General features: G+C 34.6%; 1 protein-coding gene across 1 annotated transcript in view; it reads right to left on the bottom strand.

The window, feature by feature from the left end:
• Positions 1 to 9,982: 9,982 nt before the first annotated feature.
• The window catches only part of LOC111501837 (alpha-tocopherol transfer protein), a 31,503-nt gene continuing 24,878 nt past the window's right edge, over positions 9,983 to 16,607 (bottom strand). Inside the window, exons 5-7 of the mRNA XM_074183564.1 lie at positions 13,370 to 13,480; positions 12,360 to 12,462; positions 9,983 to 10,251 (exon numbers count right to left, since the gene is read on the bottom strand). Coding sequence (XP_074039665.1) covers positions 10,103 to 10,251; positions 12,360 to 12,462; positions 13,370 to 13,480 — 363 coding nt within the window. The 3' untranslated portion in view covers positions 9,983 to 10,102. The remainder of the gene's footprint in view (positions 10,252 to 12,359; positions 12,463 to 13,369; positions 13,481 to 16,607) is intronic.

The raw sequence follows: 16,607 nt of genomic DNA, 5'->3' as shown, positions 1-16,607 counted from the left end.
GTAAGATCTCATGAAGGATGCAATTATAATAAAACTGTGAAACAGTTCAGAGGCATATACAGAGAAATTGCGAGCCATTCGAAATTGAGGTATATTATCAGTGGAAATTGTATACCTTTCCAACTGATATCCATACTGAACTGTTCATCTGTCATACAAGTGAAAATAAATATAATTCAGATATAAAAGATTGCGGAAAGTCCTAGTTTGAAAAACGATGAAACAGCAGAGCACATACTTTGTATCTGCCCTGCTGGGGTTCAAATCAGGTTTTTAGAGTTTGGCAGAGCCGTACTCTTACCGTCTGACCTGAAAGACCACTCACTATACAAACTGATCGGCTTCGTTGAAAAGCTGGATTTATTTGGTCGAGTGTGAATAGGTGTGAGCCACCGCGGGTTGCTGTAAAGAGTCGAATAGACTTACTCACTTCGGACCTAACCTAACCTAGATCTTGTTCTAGTTATTACTTATATAGCAGGATTTGTAGTGTAAAGACTCCTGAAACTTTTGCATAGTTATCAGTGCATTGAAAACTTGTTTTCTCATGAAACCAATTTCAATTAGACTCCCATATGGGTTAAGGAAAAAGGTAACTCAATTAATATTTCTGAAAGTGTTGTTTGAATTTGCGAATTATGTGAAAGATGATGATGATTCATAAACATAAATATCCTGAGATTATCCACATATCAAAATCAATAAGAGCCTCTCCAGAAAAATATATAGATATTAGATTCCATTTTATAGAAAAGCAAACTAATTTTGAAGAAACGAAAAACAGCTCGATAATGAATTGATTGTTCTCAAGGGACAATGAATTATTTCATTTGTTCAAGTCAATATTTGATGGATAGTCATGATAATAATAATAATGATAATAATAATGATAACTCTTTTATGCATGAGTTACACACAAAAGGGTAAGGGTTAGTCTATGGCTATCTTCCACCGCACCTGCTTTATGATAAATTTAACAAGAAATAACATAACGATAGCATAATACATTCGCATATCATTATTACATTTCTTTCAAGCACACATAATTTGAATAAAAGAATGTGCTTAAAACATCTAAAACTGTGGGAAAGCAAAGGACATAAATCAAAGTTTGAAATTTTAATAATTGTAAAATACAAATCATGAAATTATTTATGAATAAATTAATTGGAATTGGAAAACCCGGAAAAACCTGCAGCACCATCTTGAAGATCTTGATCTGCCAATATTCTCTATCACATGAAACAAAATGTAGGGTGTCTCCAGAGGCTCTACTAAATTCAATGCATCGCCAGAACACTTAGTGACACGACTACCGTCAAACTTATACCAGATTTGAGAGACTTTTGGTTTGAGAACCCCAAATAGATTCGCCTTCGATGGCTGAATTATCTATTATATTGGTAAAGACGTATAGAAGTATCATTTCTCTCAAGTGCAAAACATTGTTGATGGAAGACATAAATGCTGGTGAACCCAGCGATGATGCTGAGCACTGACCCATTTCTCCATGATTCACAGGCAATGTTGCTCGAGACTAAGAAATATCAGTGAAACATATGTTGAAAAACCACCATTTTCATGATTTGTTAATTTGTTTTCGTCCACAATGTATATGTTTATAGGTAGTTGAGAGATTGATTTTGACATAATGAAAGTGTGAGTTGAGTTGTCTAAAATTAATAGATTCATTCAAGAGTTTACTTGAGATATTCCCTCTACTTCAACATGGTAGCAGAGCGTGGTTGGTTAGTCTGAGGTTCCGGAGTAGAAGAAATATTTGCAAATCATAAGAAACTGCTGAAATTTTCTTGCTCAAAATTTTTGACATTGACAAGTGTTCTGAAGCTATCATTTTTATCCAGTTGGATCCAAGCTCTACCCAAAGCAAAATGGATGCAACTAAAATACAAATAGGATTACTTGAGGGCAAGTCAAACTGGTCATCATGGAAATACAAGAGCAGCTTACTATTACGAAGTATTCAAGGCAGAGATGAAACAACAGGACGTTCAAAAACAGGTGTTATTTGTACGTATGCTGGCGGTGCTATATCTTGGCTCAGTCAACGACAAACTTCAGTAGCTGAGATAGTAGCTGCAAGTGAAGCTTCCCGTGAATTGGTTTGGTTGAAACAGCTATATGAAAAATTTTTAGATATGGAATGTAATCCAGTATTGATGGTCGATAACGAAGCTGCAATACGCTTGGCCCAAAATCCGGAATATCACAGACGTACCAAACATATTCATATAAGACATTTCTTTGTAAGGGAACTGGTCTTGAATGGTGCTATTTCAATAAAAAAAAAACATCAAAACACCAAGTAGCAGATGCACTTACCAAACCGTTGTTCAAGCCAAGATTGAATATTTTACGACAAACAATGAGATTGAACAAATTATTCGATAAGAGAGGGTGTTGAAAAACTACCATTTTCATAATTTGTTAATTTGTTTTCGTCCACGTTGTATATGTTTATAGGTAGTTAAGAGATTAATATTGACATAATGAAAGTGTGAGTTGAGTTGTCTAAAATTAATCATTCATTCAAGAGTTTACTTGAGATATTCCCTCTACTTCAACACCATAATGTCGGCAAGAGATTCTGATTCAAGACTTGAATTAAAAATAATTTTATATTCATCGAAGTTGAGTTCGAGACCAATTTGTTTTGAACTGTTAATAATTATCTCCAAATCCTTCAATAAAATGTCAATATCATCTCCAATGCATCTGTTATCCAGATACCAACAGTTGAATTATGAATTTATTTTTCTAGTTGGCTCTTGAATGTTTAGGCAGAAAATAAACTGATCCTGAAAAATCGCCTTGTTGAATACCTCTCTGAGATTCAATCAAATGTTAACCAAAATTCTAAAAACTTGGAAATTTGTAGCATTGATATATAAGAGGAAGTAGGTCTGGCAAACACTTTAGTGACCGTTGTAACATCAAATGTCTGTCAATCATGTTCAATACGTTTTTAAAATGTAACTTTAGGAACATTTTTGATAACGAATTTGGATGTTGATGAATATATCGGCATGCTGCATGGCCGACCGCTTCATATCTTCCAGGATCACCGAAACCAATTTGAATGGGACGTAAAATGGATCAAAGGTCTTCTTTGATCGGGGCAAAAGAAAGTACCGATGGCAATGCGACGTATTCCTCCGTGTTCCTTTATAAGAGCACAGAGAGATGCACCGTATTGAACAAATCGCTGGATCAACTCTCCCAACTGGCACAGAAGTAAGCAGTTTATCTCTAAAATTACCGACACTATAACTGAGAAGGCCTTGTATGTGACTTGGGCGAAAGGCATCTATTCCTCCTGCTGATCCAGTGAGGAACACTTTTACTATTATCAGTATAAGTTGTTCAGCAACCTAAAACGTTGAATTGCTTGTTTGATCAAATGAAGGTTCAGATGCATTTGATATTGATTCAGCTTGATGATGTTCAAGAAAGAGCTTCTATCAAATATCATTTTCATAATAAGCGAGAGTATCGTTAGAACTAAGAATCTAAATGACCTCCTCAACCTCATTTGAAATAATTTTTGAGATATTTCTTTCGAATCGTTGGGCAATCGCTGGGAGAAAAGCAGATGATTCGTTATTCATCGTTTTGATGTTCCTCTTCATCAATGTTGTTGAAGACATTTTTCTCTCCTGTTTTGAATATAGTATAGGGGGAACCCTGAATGTGAAAATAAGTAGATTTTCCCAACTGGAAAAGGAGTTTTGCATTACACATTCATCGTCACGCTACGTTGAAATCCATTTTCATTTAATTTCTGTAATAGAGATAATCTACCTTGTCAAAGGCTTCACGAAAATCAACAGAAAATAATTCAGGCCTGACATAAATCAGTCGTACAAAAATTAATGAGCTTTCCCTTAGTTTGCAAAAAAAAATAAATATGAGGATGACAGGTCCGTCATTCCTTTGAGAATAACAAAATCAGTTGAAAGTCGAACTTGTAGATGCTTGACTGATTCATCGACGTCGTACATGTTTGGTGGAAAATGTTCTGGTTGGTTTGTGGCCTGATGTGTTTCGCTAAAATAAAAGCAGCATATAGTCAATTGACAAACTTCGCTGAAAATAATATTTTATCTGACAGCTCCACTTTCTGGTCTTTAATACACAGTGAAAAAGGTCATTCGCGTATACCGGGTATAATGAAACTTGATGATGAGGTATTTGATAAGCCTGGGGATATTGTCAATGGATTCGCCAAATACTTCAGAAGTGTATACTTGGTTTCGGACGAGAATATGCTTCGTGAAAATTCTCATGATTCTGATTTAGATACATTAAACATCCCTGCCTTCTCTAAAATGGATATTATTACTACTTCAAAAAAATTAAAAAATAAACTCACCGCAGGCGTTGACAATGTTTCTAGTCTTGTGATAAAGGACTGTATTGACGTTCTCTCTATACCTCTTACAGGCATATTCATCTTGATTTTATCAACTTGTGCCTTCCCTGAGCAGTGGAAAACGGCTCGAATTTGTTCGATAATAAAAAATCAACTCTAGCGATATCACAACCTACAGGGCAATTTTTCAATTGTATGTAACTTTCCTTAACTTTTCGAGATATGTGTGCAGAATGTTATGTACCCCCATATTCAAAAAGTTATTTTTCCCACTCAGCATGGTTTCGTACAACAAAGATCATGTATGACAAATCTTGCATGTTTGAATCAATATATTTGTACGTACCTGGACAAGCAAAAACAAGTCGATGTTGTTTATTTAGAATTTCAAAAAGCCTTCTATCAAAAAAACCATTACGTTCTTCTCAGCAAATTGACAAAATTGGGACTCTCTAACCAACTGCTTACTCTAATTGAATCATATCTAGTTAATAGAAAACAATTCGTCGAATGTGAATCTTTCAAATCGAACCAGTACGTAGTTACACCTGGGGTACCACAAGGTTCTAATATTGGACATCTTTTATTTTTAATTTTTATTAATGACTTGGCAACCTCTTCGAATATTATAAAATCGATGACATTACTGACTGCCAACGTGTACAACATGAATTAGATGTAATCAAACTTTGGTGTAATGATAATCGTCTACAACTGAACGTATCCAAATGTGAAATGATTTCATTTACAACAAAAAAGCGAATTTTAATGTACGATTATTCAATCAACAAATTTACAATCAACCGCGTACATGAGATTATAAAGATCTTGGTATAACATACGACAGTAAATTAACATTTACAACATATATAAGGAATATGACTGCTGATGCAAATAGGATGCTTGGATTCATTTACAGAAATGGCAAGAACTTCAAAAGTATTGCCACCTTAAAATTGCTATATTTTGTGTATGCCAGATCTAAGTTGGGAAGTATTTTGCTAGAGTGTTACCTCAAATTACTGGAGTTTTCTCCCAATACCAAACCGTTCTAGATCCACTATCAAGATTTCCGACCGTATTATTTTAATGAATGGATTTTCTGAAATAACGTAATAAACCTAACTAATCCTATCCCTTCTTTAACTAAACAAAAAATTATAAAAATCATTTGTTACAAATAGAGTATTCAAAACCGCCACAAAAATTAATCATACGTCAATTAGTCAACATCTCAAAATCAAAGGCCTTTTAACGAATACCTATGGATACGAACACTGTCACCGATTGATTATAGAAAGCGGGTAGCGAACCTATACAATCGAATTCGAATGCGAACGCATATACGCTCAAATCACAAAATTATCGGAAACCAAGATACTCTCAAATGGATAAAATGCCGGGAATCACCTTGTATGGTTTAGCTGCTAAAACTGAACTCCCATCCAACCTTAACAACTCATTTCTACACGGAATATTTTTTTGAAACACAACTAAGCACCCCGTTATTTTGATGGTTTTTACACAGAATACTAAGAATACGGCCCTGTTAATATTTGTATGCCTTTCTGCTTCGCTGTGGCTCTGCTGTCGGTACACAACTATTGTGACAACATTGGCAACATTTTTGCTATTAAACGACACTTTGGTGACTCTTATAATATAAATTACTTATATTCATCATATATTACTTTTTTTATGATAAATATCCGTTGTCTAATGCTAAATGCATGGTGAATATTAGACATAACCTATATGAACGCCGATGAAATATTGTTGATATTTAATTTGTCGTGCGTTTAGAGGAAATGACGGGTGATTTTTTTGATATCTTTCAATTAGCTTCAGTAATTGACCAGATATTCGATAATTCAGGCCTATATTTTCAGATGATTGTTTTGTCTCTTTGAAGCTGGATTTGACTCATTTTATCTACGTTTAACCAACTCTCATGGCCAAAAATTGATGCTGATGAGCTAATACGAATTCATAAACTGAAAGGAAGTCATTTGATGACCTATCAAATCGCTGAAGAACTATTAGAGCGAAAGCTGAAGAATGACGATACAGAACAAGAAGAAATTCATAATTCTATGCAACCCAAAAAGCAAGCAGGGTTATTTTCACAGAAAGTATGGAAAAGCCACAGTTATGTATCTTTTAGTGGACACCGTGATTTATGGTACTTTGATGTACCTGAATTTGTCATCATTTAACGGGTTGTAACACGAAACTGCTTCACTCAGAACAAAATATTCAGGTTTTCTAAATAGATAACTAAAAACTGAAACTTGAAAGTGCAAACCCTTTGTATTTTACAGTCTTCCAAATTATAAGGTTGAGTTACTGAACCCAATGCCTTGAAAATATTGAATTTTCTTATGGGGTACCTATACTCAATAAAAATCAAATATTTAAAAGTTGCTGAAGAACTAATTTCCACCACGATATCGATGGTGTCCCACTTGAATAAATAAACAAAAATATTCTCACTAAACATAACTAAAATTTTGAAGAATATTTCAAAACTCTGATCAGGAATAGATGTCAGCTGGTTGTTCTTAAATACTGCATTTTATTCTTGGTGGCAGCAAATATATATCAGCAAAAGCAATTTGATTTTATAACAGTTATATTAGTGTTTTGGAATTGTAGTGAATATACCATATTATAAAATAGAGATTATCTTCGAAGTGACAATATGGTAATGAAAATAAAATAGTATTGTAGCGTTTATAAAAACCTACTGTACTTTTCATTTAATTTTCATTTCACCGGAGGTAATCCTAATTGATTTTAAAGAAAGTTTCTGAGGAGTAGGCAATCCAATTTACACCTTTTGCCTCGCTAGGATTTTCGCTTCTCATTACACATATGGTATTTAGTTTCTGGTACAGATTGTTAAGTTTTTTTCCAATGGGACCGATTCATTCGGATCCCTTCGAGGTAGATTTTCTATTTCCGTTAAACCGAAAGTCAGGAATGAGATGTTGCCAAAATTATTTAGGTGAATTCCTCAGAATAGACTTGCGCTGTAGGTGATTCTTGATTATGAGAACGGCAAGGAGTGGTGTTATTTTTTGGAAAGGAGTGATGAACGAGAATCTCGAGAGGGGATTTGTTGAGTGGTGAGCCGTGTGGTCCATTTTCAAGAACTAGAACGATATCGTTTCGGATATAGTTTCATGTATAAATTTTGAGAGTTCCATAAAAGGTTGCACTTCCTGAAGATTCTACTGGGTCACAACCACTTTTCCAGAACGAGTGACGCCATTTCCTTGAAGACGTTATTCGTGATTTTATTGGTTAACGGAACCCTTCATTTAAGAAGGTATGAAAATTCATTTCGAACCTTTCAATTGCGTATGAGATTCACCTTTTAGTGAATCGAACTTTTGAATGAATTTCCATTATGGAAATTGTTTTTTTAGGGTTTTAGTATTGGAGACTTTTTACAATAGTTTTTCTGCTGAAGAGTTTCTACAGAATTTGCTTGGAATCATTAAAGAGGGAAAAACAAGGACTTCTTTCTCTGGTTGCTTTATGGAATAGATTTTCAGTTAATATACCGAATGGTGGGTTTTTCATTCGTCCAGTCCGATAAATGTTATTGTCTACGTCCACAAGATAGTCTAAGTCCATATTAATTATTAGAAGAGTACGTGCTCCAAGTCTGTCCCGTTCCTGATCGAAGAAAACTGCAGCTACAGCTCGACGAGAAACTGACAGGCAAATATTACTTACATTTGACTCATTTTTTTCGAAAATCACAACTTTTTGCTTCAGAAATACTGTTTTATTAACATGATACAATTATTGAATTTTGAGTTAATCCATTCATAATGCAAACCTGAACTGAGTATACTCTGGTGAGGTAATTTTAATACCATTCCTAATAGCTATTTTATGACTGGAATCTTATAAGTAATTATTTTCCTGATATTTTTACCTGGACTATCCTTAGGTAAATGAAAGCGTACTACGATCATTATTGGATTATTACAATTTGTTTTACACATGATTAAATGGCAAATTTGGAGTACATTCAGATTTTGATTTCTACCCGTATTCAATTTACCAGCCAATATTTTGTGAATGTCAAGTAGCTTTAGAATATCTGATTTTTATAGTTTCATTTCATTGCCGTGGTTTAAAGAACTAAATTTGATTAGATTTGGTTTCACAGTCGACCAGATCATGTATCCATTCATTTTATTGACTGTGTGGCGCTCAACTTGAATCTTTATAAAACAAAATATTCAATTGCTGAAATTTCATGATACAGAAAAGTTTCTTTGAACGAAATCCATAGTGCATACCGACGAAGAGCTGCCGTACGTATTGTGCCTATCTTTCGAGTAAATCTATTATAAGTTTTGTATTACATGAAAGATAGGGTCACAGTATCTGAAAGCATTCTAATAAAATAATTTCATTAAAGCTACAGGAAACACTTATAAAATAAGCAAAGTTAGTTGCAAAAACGTTTCTGTGATAAGTAAGTTCCTGACTATTTTATAATAGTTTTTTAATTTTATTTTATAAACGCTTCTATGAAAAATTTATAAAACACTTTTATTGCCTACAACTATATTGTGTTCACCGATCATCTAATATAATCAATTAGCATTTTGGAAGTAATCATAAAATAATAATAAAATGAAACTGTTGCAACACCATGGAATTATAAAACAACTTTGCTGGTTGGGTGGCTCTTTGTTATGGAATCCGGTTTACGACTACCAAAAAACATCAATTGAGAGCGTGCAAAGGAAGTTCCTGAAATATTTATGTCTAAAAGTTGATGGTCAATACCCCACGAGAAGCATCGATCATAACATATTGTTGACACGATTTTATATGACATCTTTGGAAAATAGGAGTGGTTATCCTTGTTATGAAATTTCTGTATCGATTACTCAACAACAATATTGAGAGTACGGTTCCTTTACCCGAGATCAATTTCTTAGTACCAAGAAGTGAAGGTAAACACAATCTGAAATTCTATAGTGAAGCATCTTGCACAAATATTATCCTACGATCACCATTGAATTTTATGTGAAGTAAAAATCAATAAAATCTGTGAACACTGCGATATTCATTTAGACTCTCTGAACGCCTTGATATCTTGTATCCATAATTACTTGTAATAATACTATGAATAACTTTTGTGTCAGTACTGTAACATTGCATGATTTGCAACTTTTTGTGTTTTATACTGAATTTTTCATTTCTCTTTGAAATTCTACTGATACGAATATTTTATATATACTTTGTTTTAGCCTTTACTTTTATACATTCAATTATTTGTAATATTTATTCCATATATACATATATACTCTGTAATAATAGCATTTCCTGTAACTGGGTACTCCTGTTGGAAATAAATCGCTTTTTTTTGCTAGACTGGAGAATTATATGATATTGTCGAATGAGTTTTATTTAATATTTAATATATATTATATTTCTGTCATTCCACCATATAGGTACATAACATTGAAACTTAAATATAATCAGGGAAAGTTATACTGTTGAAAGCTGTGGAATTTTACTATTTTTTTTAATATGGCGTGAAAAAATACTGGAGGGTTTCATACTATCCTGCAGTTTATTGACACACTTTTGTTTCTATGCAATATGAGTGTTTTAGCTGTGATATTAAATTAAAAAGGGATCAACAAACAGTGAATCACGAAATGATTACAACAATCAATCCATTTCCAGTTTCCTAAAGTTTCCATGAAACCCAAGAATTTCATCGTTGACCAAAGGTGATGGTCTTAACTTTTCGTTGATTTTCATTTTGCATAGAGCATCAAATCGATCTCCGTTTTTCGCCAACTTCTTTTTCCATAATTCTGAAAAAAAGGAATACATGATGTGAATAACTGAGTTAGAAAATTGAATGGAATTTATATTTCTGAGCTATTTGAATTGAAAACATTCAAAATTCAATTTCCCTATGATTAAAATAAATAAATCGAAAAAAGTTGTATTTTTGAAGGGAGTTTTTGAGAAAGATAGGTTTTGGCTTTCAGATCCTCCATGTCCATACAGATAATGTAGAAAACTTACGGAGGAAGGAACTTCAAAATGAACTATTCACAAAGATATGTTAGATCATGCATAGAAGTGACCTGCAGATACAAATTGATAGAAAGAACCCTTCCACAACAAACAATTTCATGTGAATATTGAAAAAAGAAAAATACTTTTGAAACAACTACTCTCACATAAGAATTGAGTTGAACAAAAATAACTTTTTCTCATTCAGTTTATATTCCAAATATTCATTGAGGCATTTTGGCATCCATGGGAATACACAATATACATGGACCACTATCACTTAATAGCGGACTTCGAAGTTTCGGAATGAAGAATTCGTGTTATTGCCTTCGTAGCACCAATCTGAATAACATTCCAACATGAAGAACCTAATTCGTTCATAATATTCCAGTTATTTACAAAGTACTTTCTTTTACCTGTAATTTAATGTTCATATGAAGGAAGTTGTTCCAGAAAAAATTTTTCATTCAGTTTGTATGTGACAATTACTTACACATATGTTTGAAGGTGATTGACAATGTTTTATGATGAATTTCACTAGTTCGGACTTCCATTGCCTACTATATGAAATGATTTGAAATCCCTGAAACAACTAAAAAAGAAGAATTGAAAATGAATAGCTGAAAATAACAATTATATTAAGCGAAATATACCTGAAATGAAATAATTGAGAAATAAAATACAAGTAAAAATAGAACAATTGAATAAATAGGAAGCAAATCAGGAATAGCATACCATGTTTGGACCCATCAACATAACATCGAGTGGTCCCAAGCTGAGATCCTGCACAGAGAGGAACATTGGTTTAGGAGGAAATTCAAGGAAGCCGCATACATGTTGTCCAACAACGTATTCAGCCAAGCCAGCGTAGAAATACGCAACATATGGAAACCCATCATCAAGCGAAAAATGGCCAACTCCCGACAACCGGTCATTTCCCACGGAACCAGTGAAGCGGAAAATGGAAAGTGGTGATAAGTGAAAGTACTCGAACGACCATTATCTGTCGGAGGAATCAGTCCAGTCATCACCCGAAGATGATTGTAGATACTAACAATCGAAACGTCGTGAACTATCGTGAGTTGTAATCTCTCCACTTTTTATTTTTATTTTCTTTTTTCATTTCTTTATTTTTATTTATTCAATCGTTCTATTTTTACTTATATTTTATTTCACTATTATTTCATTTCAGGTTTATTTTGCTTAATATAATTGTTATTTTCAGCTATTCATTTTTAATTCTTCTTTTTTAGTTGTTTCAGGGATTTCAAATCATTTTATATAGTAGACAATGGAAGTCCAAACTAGTGAAATTCATACATACACATAGTTGTGAAGAATCTACTTTCTAATCAATTATTTCCGTCCTTTCCCACGTTTCCCACGTTTTAGATGAAGTTGGTGAAGTACAAAGCCAAAAGATTCCCGTCTTAAAAAATTGTCTGTCCTGAAAATATACTACTTACCAAATCAAACAAGATTCCTATGGCTGGGATTGAATCAAATAGGGGTATGATTGTCGTAGTAACATGATTAGATTTAACTCATCCGTGACATAAAGTCGTGATGTTGTGAATGATTTGTGATGTTATCCAGGTTGGTGGTGATGAGGCAATAAGACAAATACATGACTAATACAATCTTCATATGAAGGTAGTTGTTTCACAAGGGTTATTTTTCCACATTGTATATGAAAGTCAGTTCTATGCATAATCAAGACATTTTTGTGGAGATTCCATTTTGAAATTAATTACTTTCTTTCAACTTTTGAAACTTTCCCACTTTTGTATATGGAGAATTGAAAAGCAGAAACCTTCTTCTCCCAAAGACGAAAAGATATATCTTCAACAAAATGATATGTTTTTATGTATATACTATTTAAATTCCCTTCAACACATACCATTCATTTCATAAAGTGATATTTCCGAACCACCAAAATCCTTGGGTAATAAGTCAAGTGGTAGGATTTCTCCAATTTTGGAAGAGTCTGCATGGAAATATACCTAAAAGAAAATATTGATATTGTTTTTCAATTACTTCAAAAATACGCATCACTTGAATTGTTTGAATCAACTCTAGTTCGTAGACCTTCTTCATCCTTTCTTTCCTTTCTCCCTTCACGGTTTCTCTTTATTCACGGTTTTTTATCTACAACTACATCTTATTATTGAGCTTAACTATGACTCATCGAATGATCATCAAACATATCATAATTGTGGAGTACTGCTGAATGATAGAAGCCGGTTTATGTTCAGATATGAGATTTTTTTGAAACCGTTCCAAAATTGGTACATACACATTGTTAGTTATGATCACATGAGTTAACGACTGATATGCATTGATATTGACTGAAGAGTGTTAGTATTTATCATTGATATATATAAAGTGATAACTTTCATTCTTTTTTTTGTAATCCTTTCCCTTTTTTTCTATTTCCTCTCAACTATTATACAAAGCAATGCATCATGTGTAACTCTTCATTTATTTGTGATATTGGCATTGGTTACTGTGTTGGCAAATGAATCTCATTATTATTATTAATACTGACATCAGTGTTGCGTCTATCTGTAGATTTTCTATAGATGAGTGATACACTCATTCGAATTTATTCACACTCCAAAATTATATCGCCCATTTGTCTTCTTCACTGTCTCTTGGAACATTGTTGTTTGTCCGAAGTTATTTACATGGTGAACTAACCTGCCTGATCTACAAAACGGCTCACCATATATGTTTGTGATTTTTTATGCCAGACTCCAAACAGATCCTTTATAGGTTAGAATTGATGATGTGATGGAACGAATCGTTTTTGAATCGCCATGTTTCTTAGGAATGATTTAACTTGAGTCAGCCGCAATAACACACCGTGGCTATGAATAACTATTTTTCAAATAGTATATTCGTACTTACCCGCGAAGCTAATTTTGGCTTCATGAGTGATTTGAGAAATGTCAGTATACTGTATGCAAATGATGGGCAATTTACGTAGTGAAACTGCTTTACTCGGTTGCTGTAGACTTTCTGAAAAATAAAAATTATATGAAATCCTTTACAGGAATGATTAAAATGATTTGTAATACTCAATACCAAAAATTCTATTTATTTTACATTTTCTACATGTGCTCTACACAGATACAATGAGCCAAGAATGGCAAGCTTCTGCATCCGTCTGGAAAATATTTCAGTGCGGCAAGCCACAAGTCACCAAGGTTTGGTTATGTTAGGTTAGGTCCAAAGTGAGTGGGTATATTCGACCCTCCATCGCAACCCGCAAGGGTTTATCGTGGGCCACGCCTATTCACAGTCGACCAAATAAACCCAGCTCCTTAACGGAGCCGATTAACTCGTATGGTCAGTGGTCATTCAGGTCGAATGGTAAGAGTACGGCTCTGCCGAACACTAAAAACCTGATTCAGTTCCCAGTGGGGCAGGCACAAAGTATGTGCTCTGCTGTTTCATCATTTTCTAAACAGTGACGATACACACTGTCTTCCAACAGTCCGAGTTTCTGCATATGACGATTCAAATGGCAGTGACCTGTAAGAAGGCCTGTTAGACATCGTAGTTCATCCCTACTGTAGTCAAACAACTGTTGGGCTTCGAAGGGTAGATGAACGCCTTGGTGTGAGCCAATTCTGAAAGATTCTGGCAGGAGTCCATAAATCTTCTTGTCATCCAGGTGTTCAATCTTTGTTTAGCAAAGCCTAAAGCAATGCCAATGACAGGTTCTGGTCCGACGAAGCTGCTTGCAGCACCCTCCTTTGCAAGGGACTTCAATTATCAGAACCACCGTCCCAACAGAGTGATCAGGATAGGGTATGTGGAATTCGAAGGGAAAATCTAGATACTTCATCCGTTCGCCCTCCTCTATTCGAACCATATTTGTCTCACGTGGAGCTGAAAACTTCAGGGAGAATACATTTTTACTCTGATGGTCGCGAAGAACTTCACTAGGCCTATTATAGCATGAGGATGGAGACTGGATAGTTACTATAACACTAGTTCGGTCTTCCGTTGTCTGAAATGATTCTAATATGATTCGACATCTATGGAAGAACAAATTGAAATAAAATGAAGAGCTGAAATAATAATTATATCAAGCAAAATAACGTGAAATCAAAATACAATAAAACGAATTAAAAAATCAGAATACAAACTTAAAATGCCACATAGTGCAAAAATAATTGGCAAAAAATTCAAGAAAATAATTAAAAATCTAAAAAATATTTTGAACCAAGATATTTCACGACATTTCGATTGTCATCATCTGCAATTGTCTTCGGGTGATGACTAGACTATTTCTCCGGGGGATGACTATCTATAGATCATTCGAGCGCTTTCACCTATCCCCTCTTCTCTCTTTCCGCTTCACGCTAGCTTGGCTAATTGCGTGGTTGAACAACATACATGCAGCTTCTATGAACTTCCCATTAAACTAGTATTTCTGTTTGTGGTGACTACTTGATACTATGTTGATAAGTCAAAACATGCTCTGCTATTCCCGATTTACTGGTTTCTCCTCGTTGTAAGTCTTTTAAGTGCTTGGCAATGCGCCCTTTTAATGGCCCCTTATAGTTTAACTGATTTTCCGCACTCACAGGGTATCCGGTATATGAAATTCTCAGAATCGCATTCCACGTTTCATGCCAGGTTTTCGTGTGGCTGCTACGGATAGTGTTTCCGGATCTGAAACAGGTTTTGATGTTGTACTTGGACTCAATTCTTCTTTCTCTTTTCAACAATTCGCTGACGTAGGTGAGAACAAGCACTGGTTGTGACGACATCTCTTTCTTGTGAGGCTCTTGATGTCTTCTAGCCAAAGTCTGTTCCATCATCGCTTTGGAGTAACCATTTTGTTGAAGATCACTTTGTTGATGCCTAGTTTTTTTCTCGACACCTTCCTTCGTATTACGGAGCCCGATAGCACGATTCACTGGAGTCTTGATAATCCTTCTTTTGGTAGATTGATGGTGGTTGGATTTGTGATTCAGATACTATCCCGGATAGATGGGTTTTTGGTATGAAGATGTTCCTCACTAAGTCCTCTCCACCAATACACCTGAACATGGCAATTCGTTGTAGATTTTCTTCTCCATTGTGAAGGTGATGGAAGGTCTTACGCTGTTGATGTGTATCTAGTTCAGTATTTCCATGGTTCCATATTATGAAGATGTCGTCAACGTATCTCAACAAGACTCGGGATTTCTTGTGAGCTTCTCTTCATATTTATGTTGGTTATAACTGGTGAAAGTGATGATCCCTTTGGCAGTCCCTCATCTTGCGTGAAGAATTCGTCCTTCAGTTGGAAATAGTAGTTCCTTATTGAATGCAAAATAAAACATTATCAACCACTTCCAAACAAATGATTCTATGAGTTTGGCACATTTCATTCCTCACAATGGATACCATATGCCCCAGAACGTAGAGAAACACCGGTGTTTCGTCAATACCGTAAAAGTGCCGTAGGTGCCTGGGCCTCAGGGCCAGAATATATCAATAGATATAGGGTGAAATGGAATATGGTGGACATGCTGACAGTGACTGTCCTGGGGTACAAAGTATTTCTCGGCAGGCCCTGTATCCCTGTCAGGAACCTCTCAACCCTCACGCGACTGCGGTAGACAACTTTCTGGCCGTCCAAGATGAAACCCTCAGTTTTCTACCTCAGCTCATTCAACCTGAGAAAAGCGAAGGACAGGTTATTTGATGTCTTTCAATGGCGTTGGATAAGATTTCATGCGTTGATTGATCCTTTTATTGGCAATAGAGTGAATTTTTGTAAACTTCCATCTGAACATTCATAGTTCAAGAAACAAAATAAGTGAACTTGATTCTTTATTACAGTCTCTTGAATATCCGGATGTAGTTTGTTTAACAGAAACTTGGTGTTAAGAAAATGAAATATTAGCTGTCAATGTCAATTGTTATACTCTTTCCGATTATTTTTGCCGTAACGATAAAGTTGGTGGAGGGGTAGCTATCTTTGTTAAAATTATTCACGATTATACAGTCTTACACACTACCGTCAAAAAATCTCAGGGTACGTTTGGATATGCTGCTGTCGAAATAACCGCTCACAACTCCAAAATCCGCGTTAACTGTTTTAACAGACCACCATCTTCCAATAGTCTATCATTCATACATAAAA

Source organism: Leptinotarsa decemlineata, unplaced genomic scaffold, assembly GCF_025532065.1.
Source record: "Leptinotarsa decemlineata unplaced genomic scaffold, Ldec_3_MD MMD2_tig00026340_RagTag_RagTag, whole genome shotgun sequence".
Classification (NCBI taxonomy): Eukaryota; Metazoa; Arthropoda; class Insecta; order Coleoptera; family Chrysomelidae; genus Leptinotarsa; species Leptinotarsa decemlineata.
Note: the sequence above shows the minus strand (reverse complement) of the source record. Positions and strands in the feature narration are given on the sequence as shown.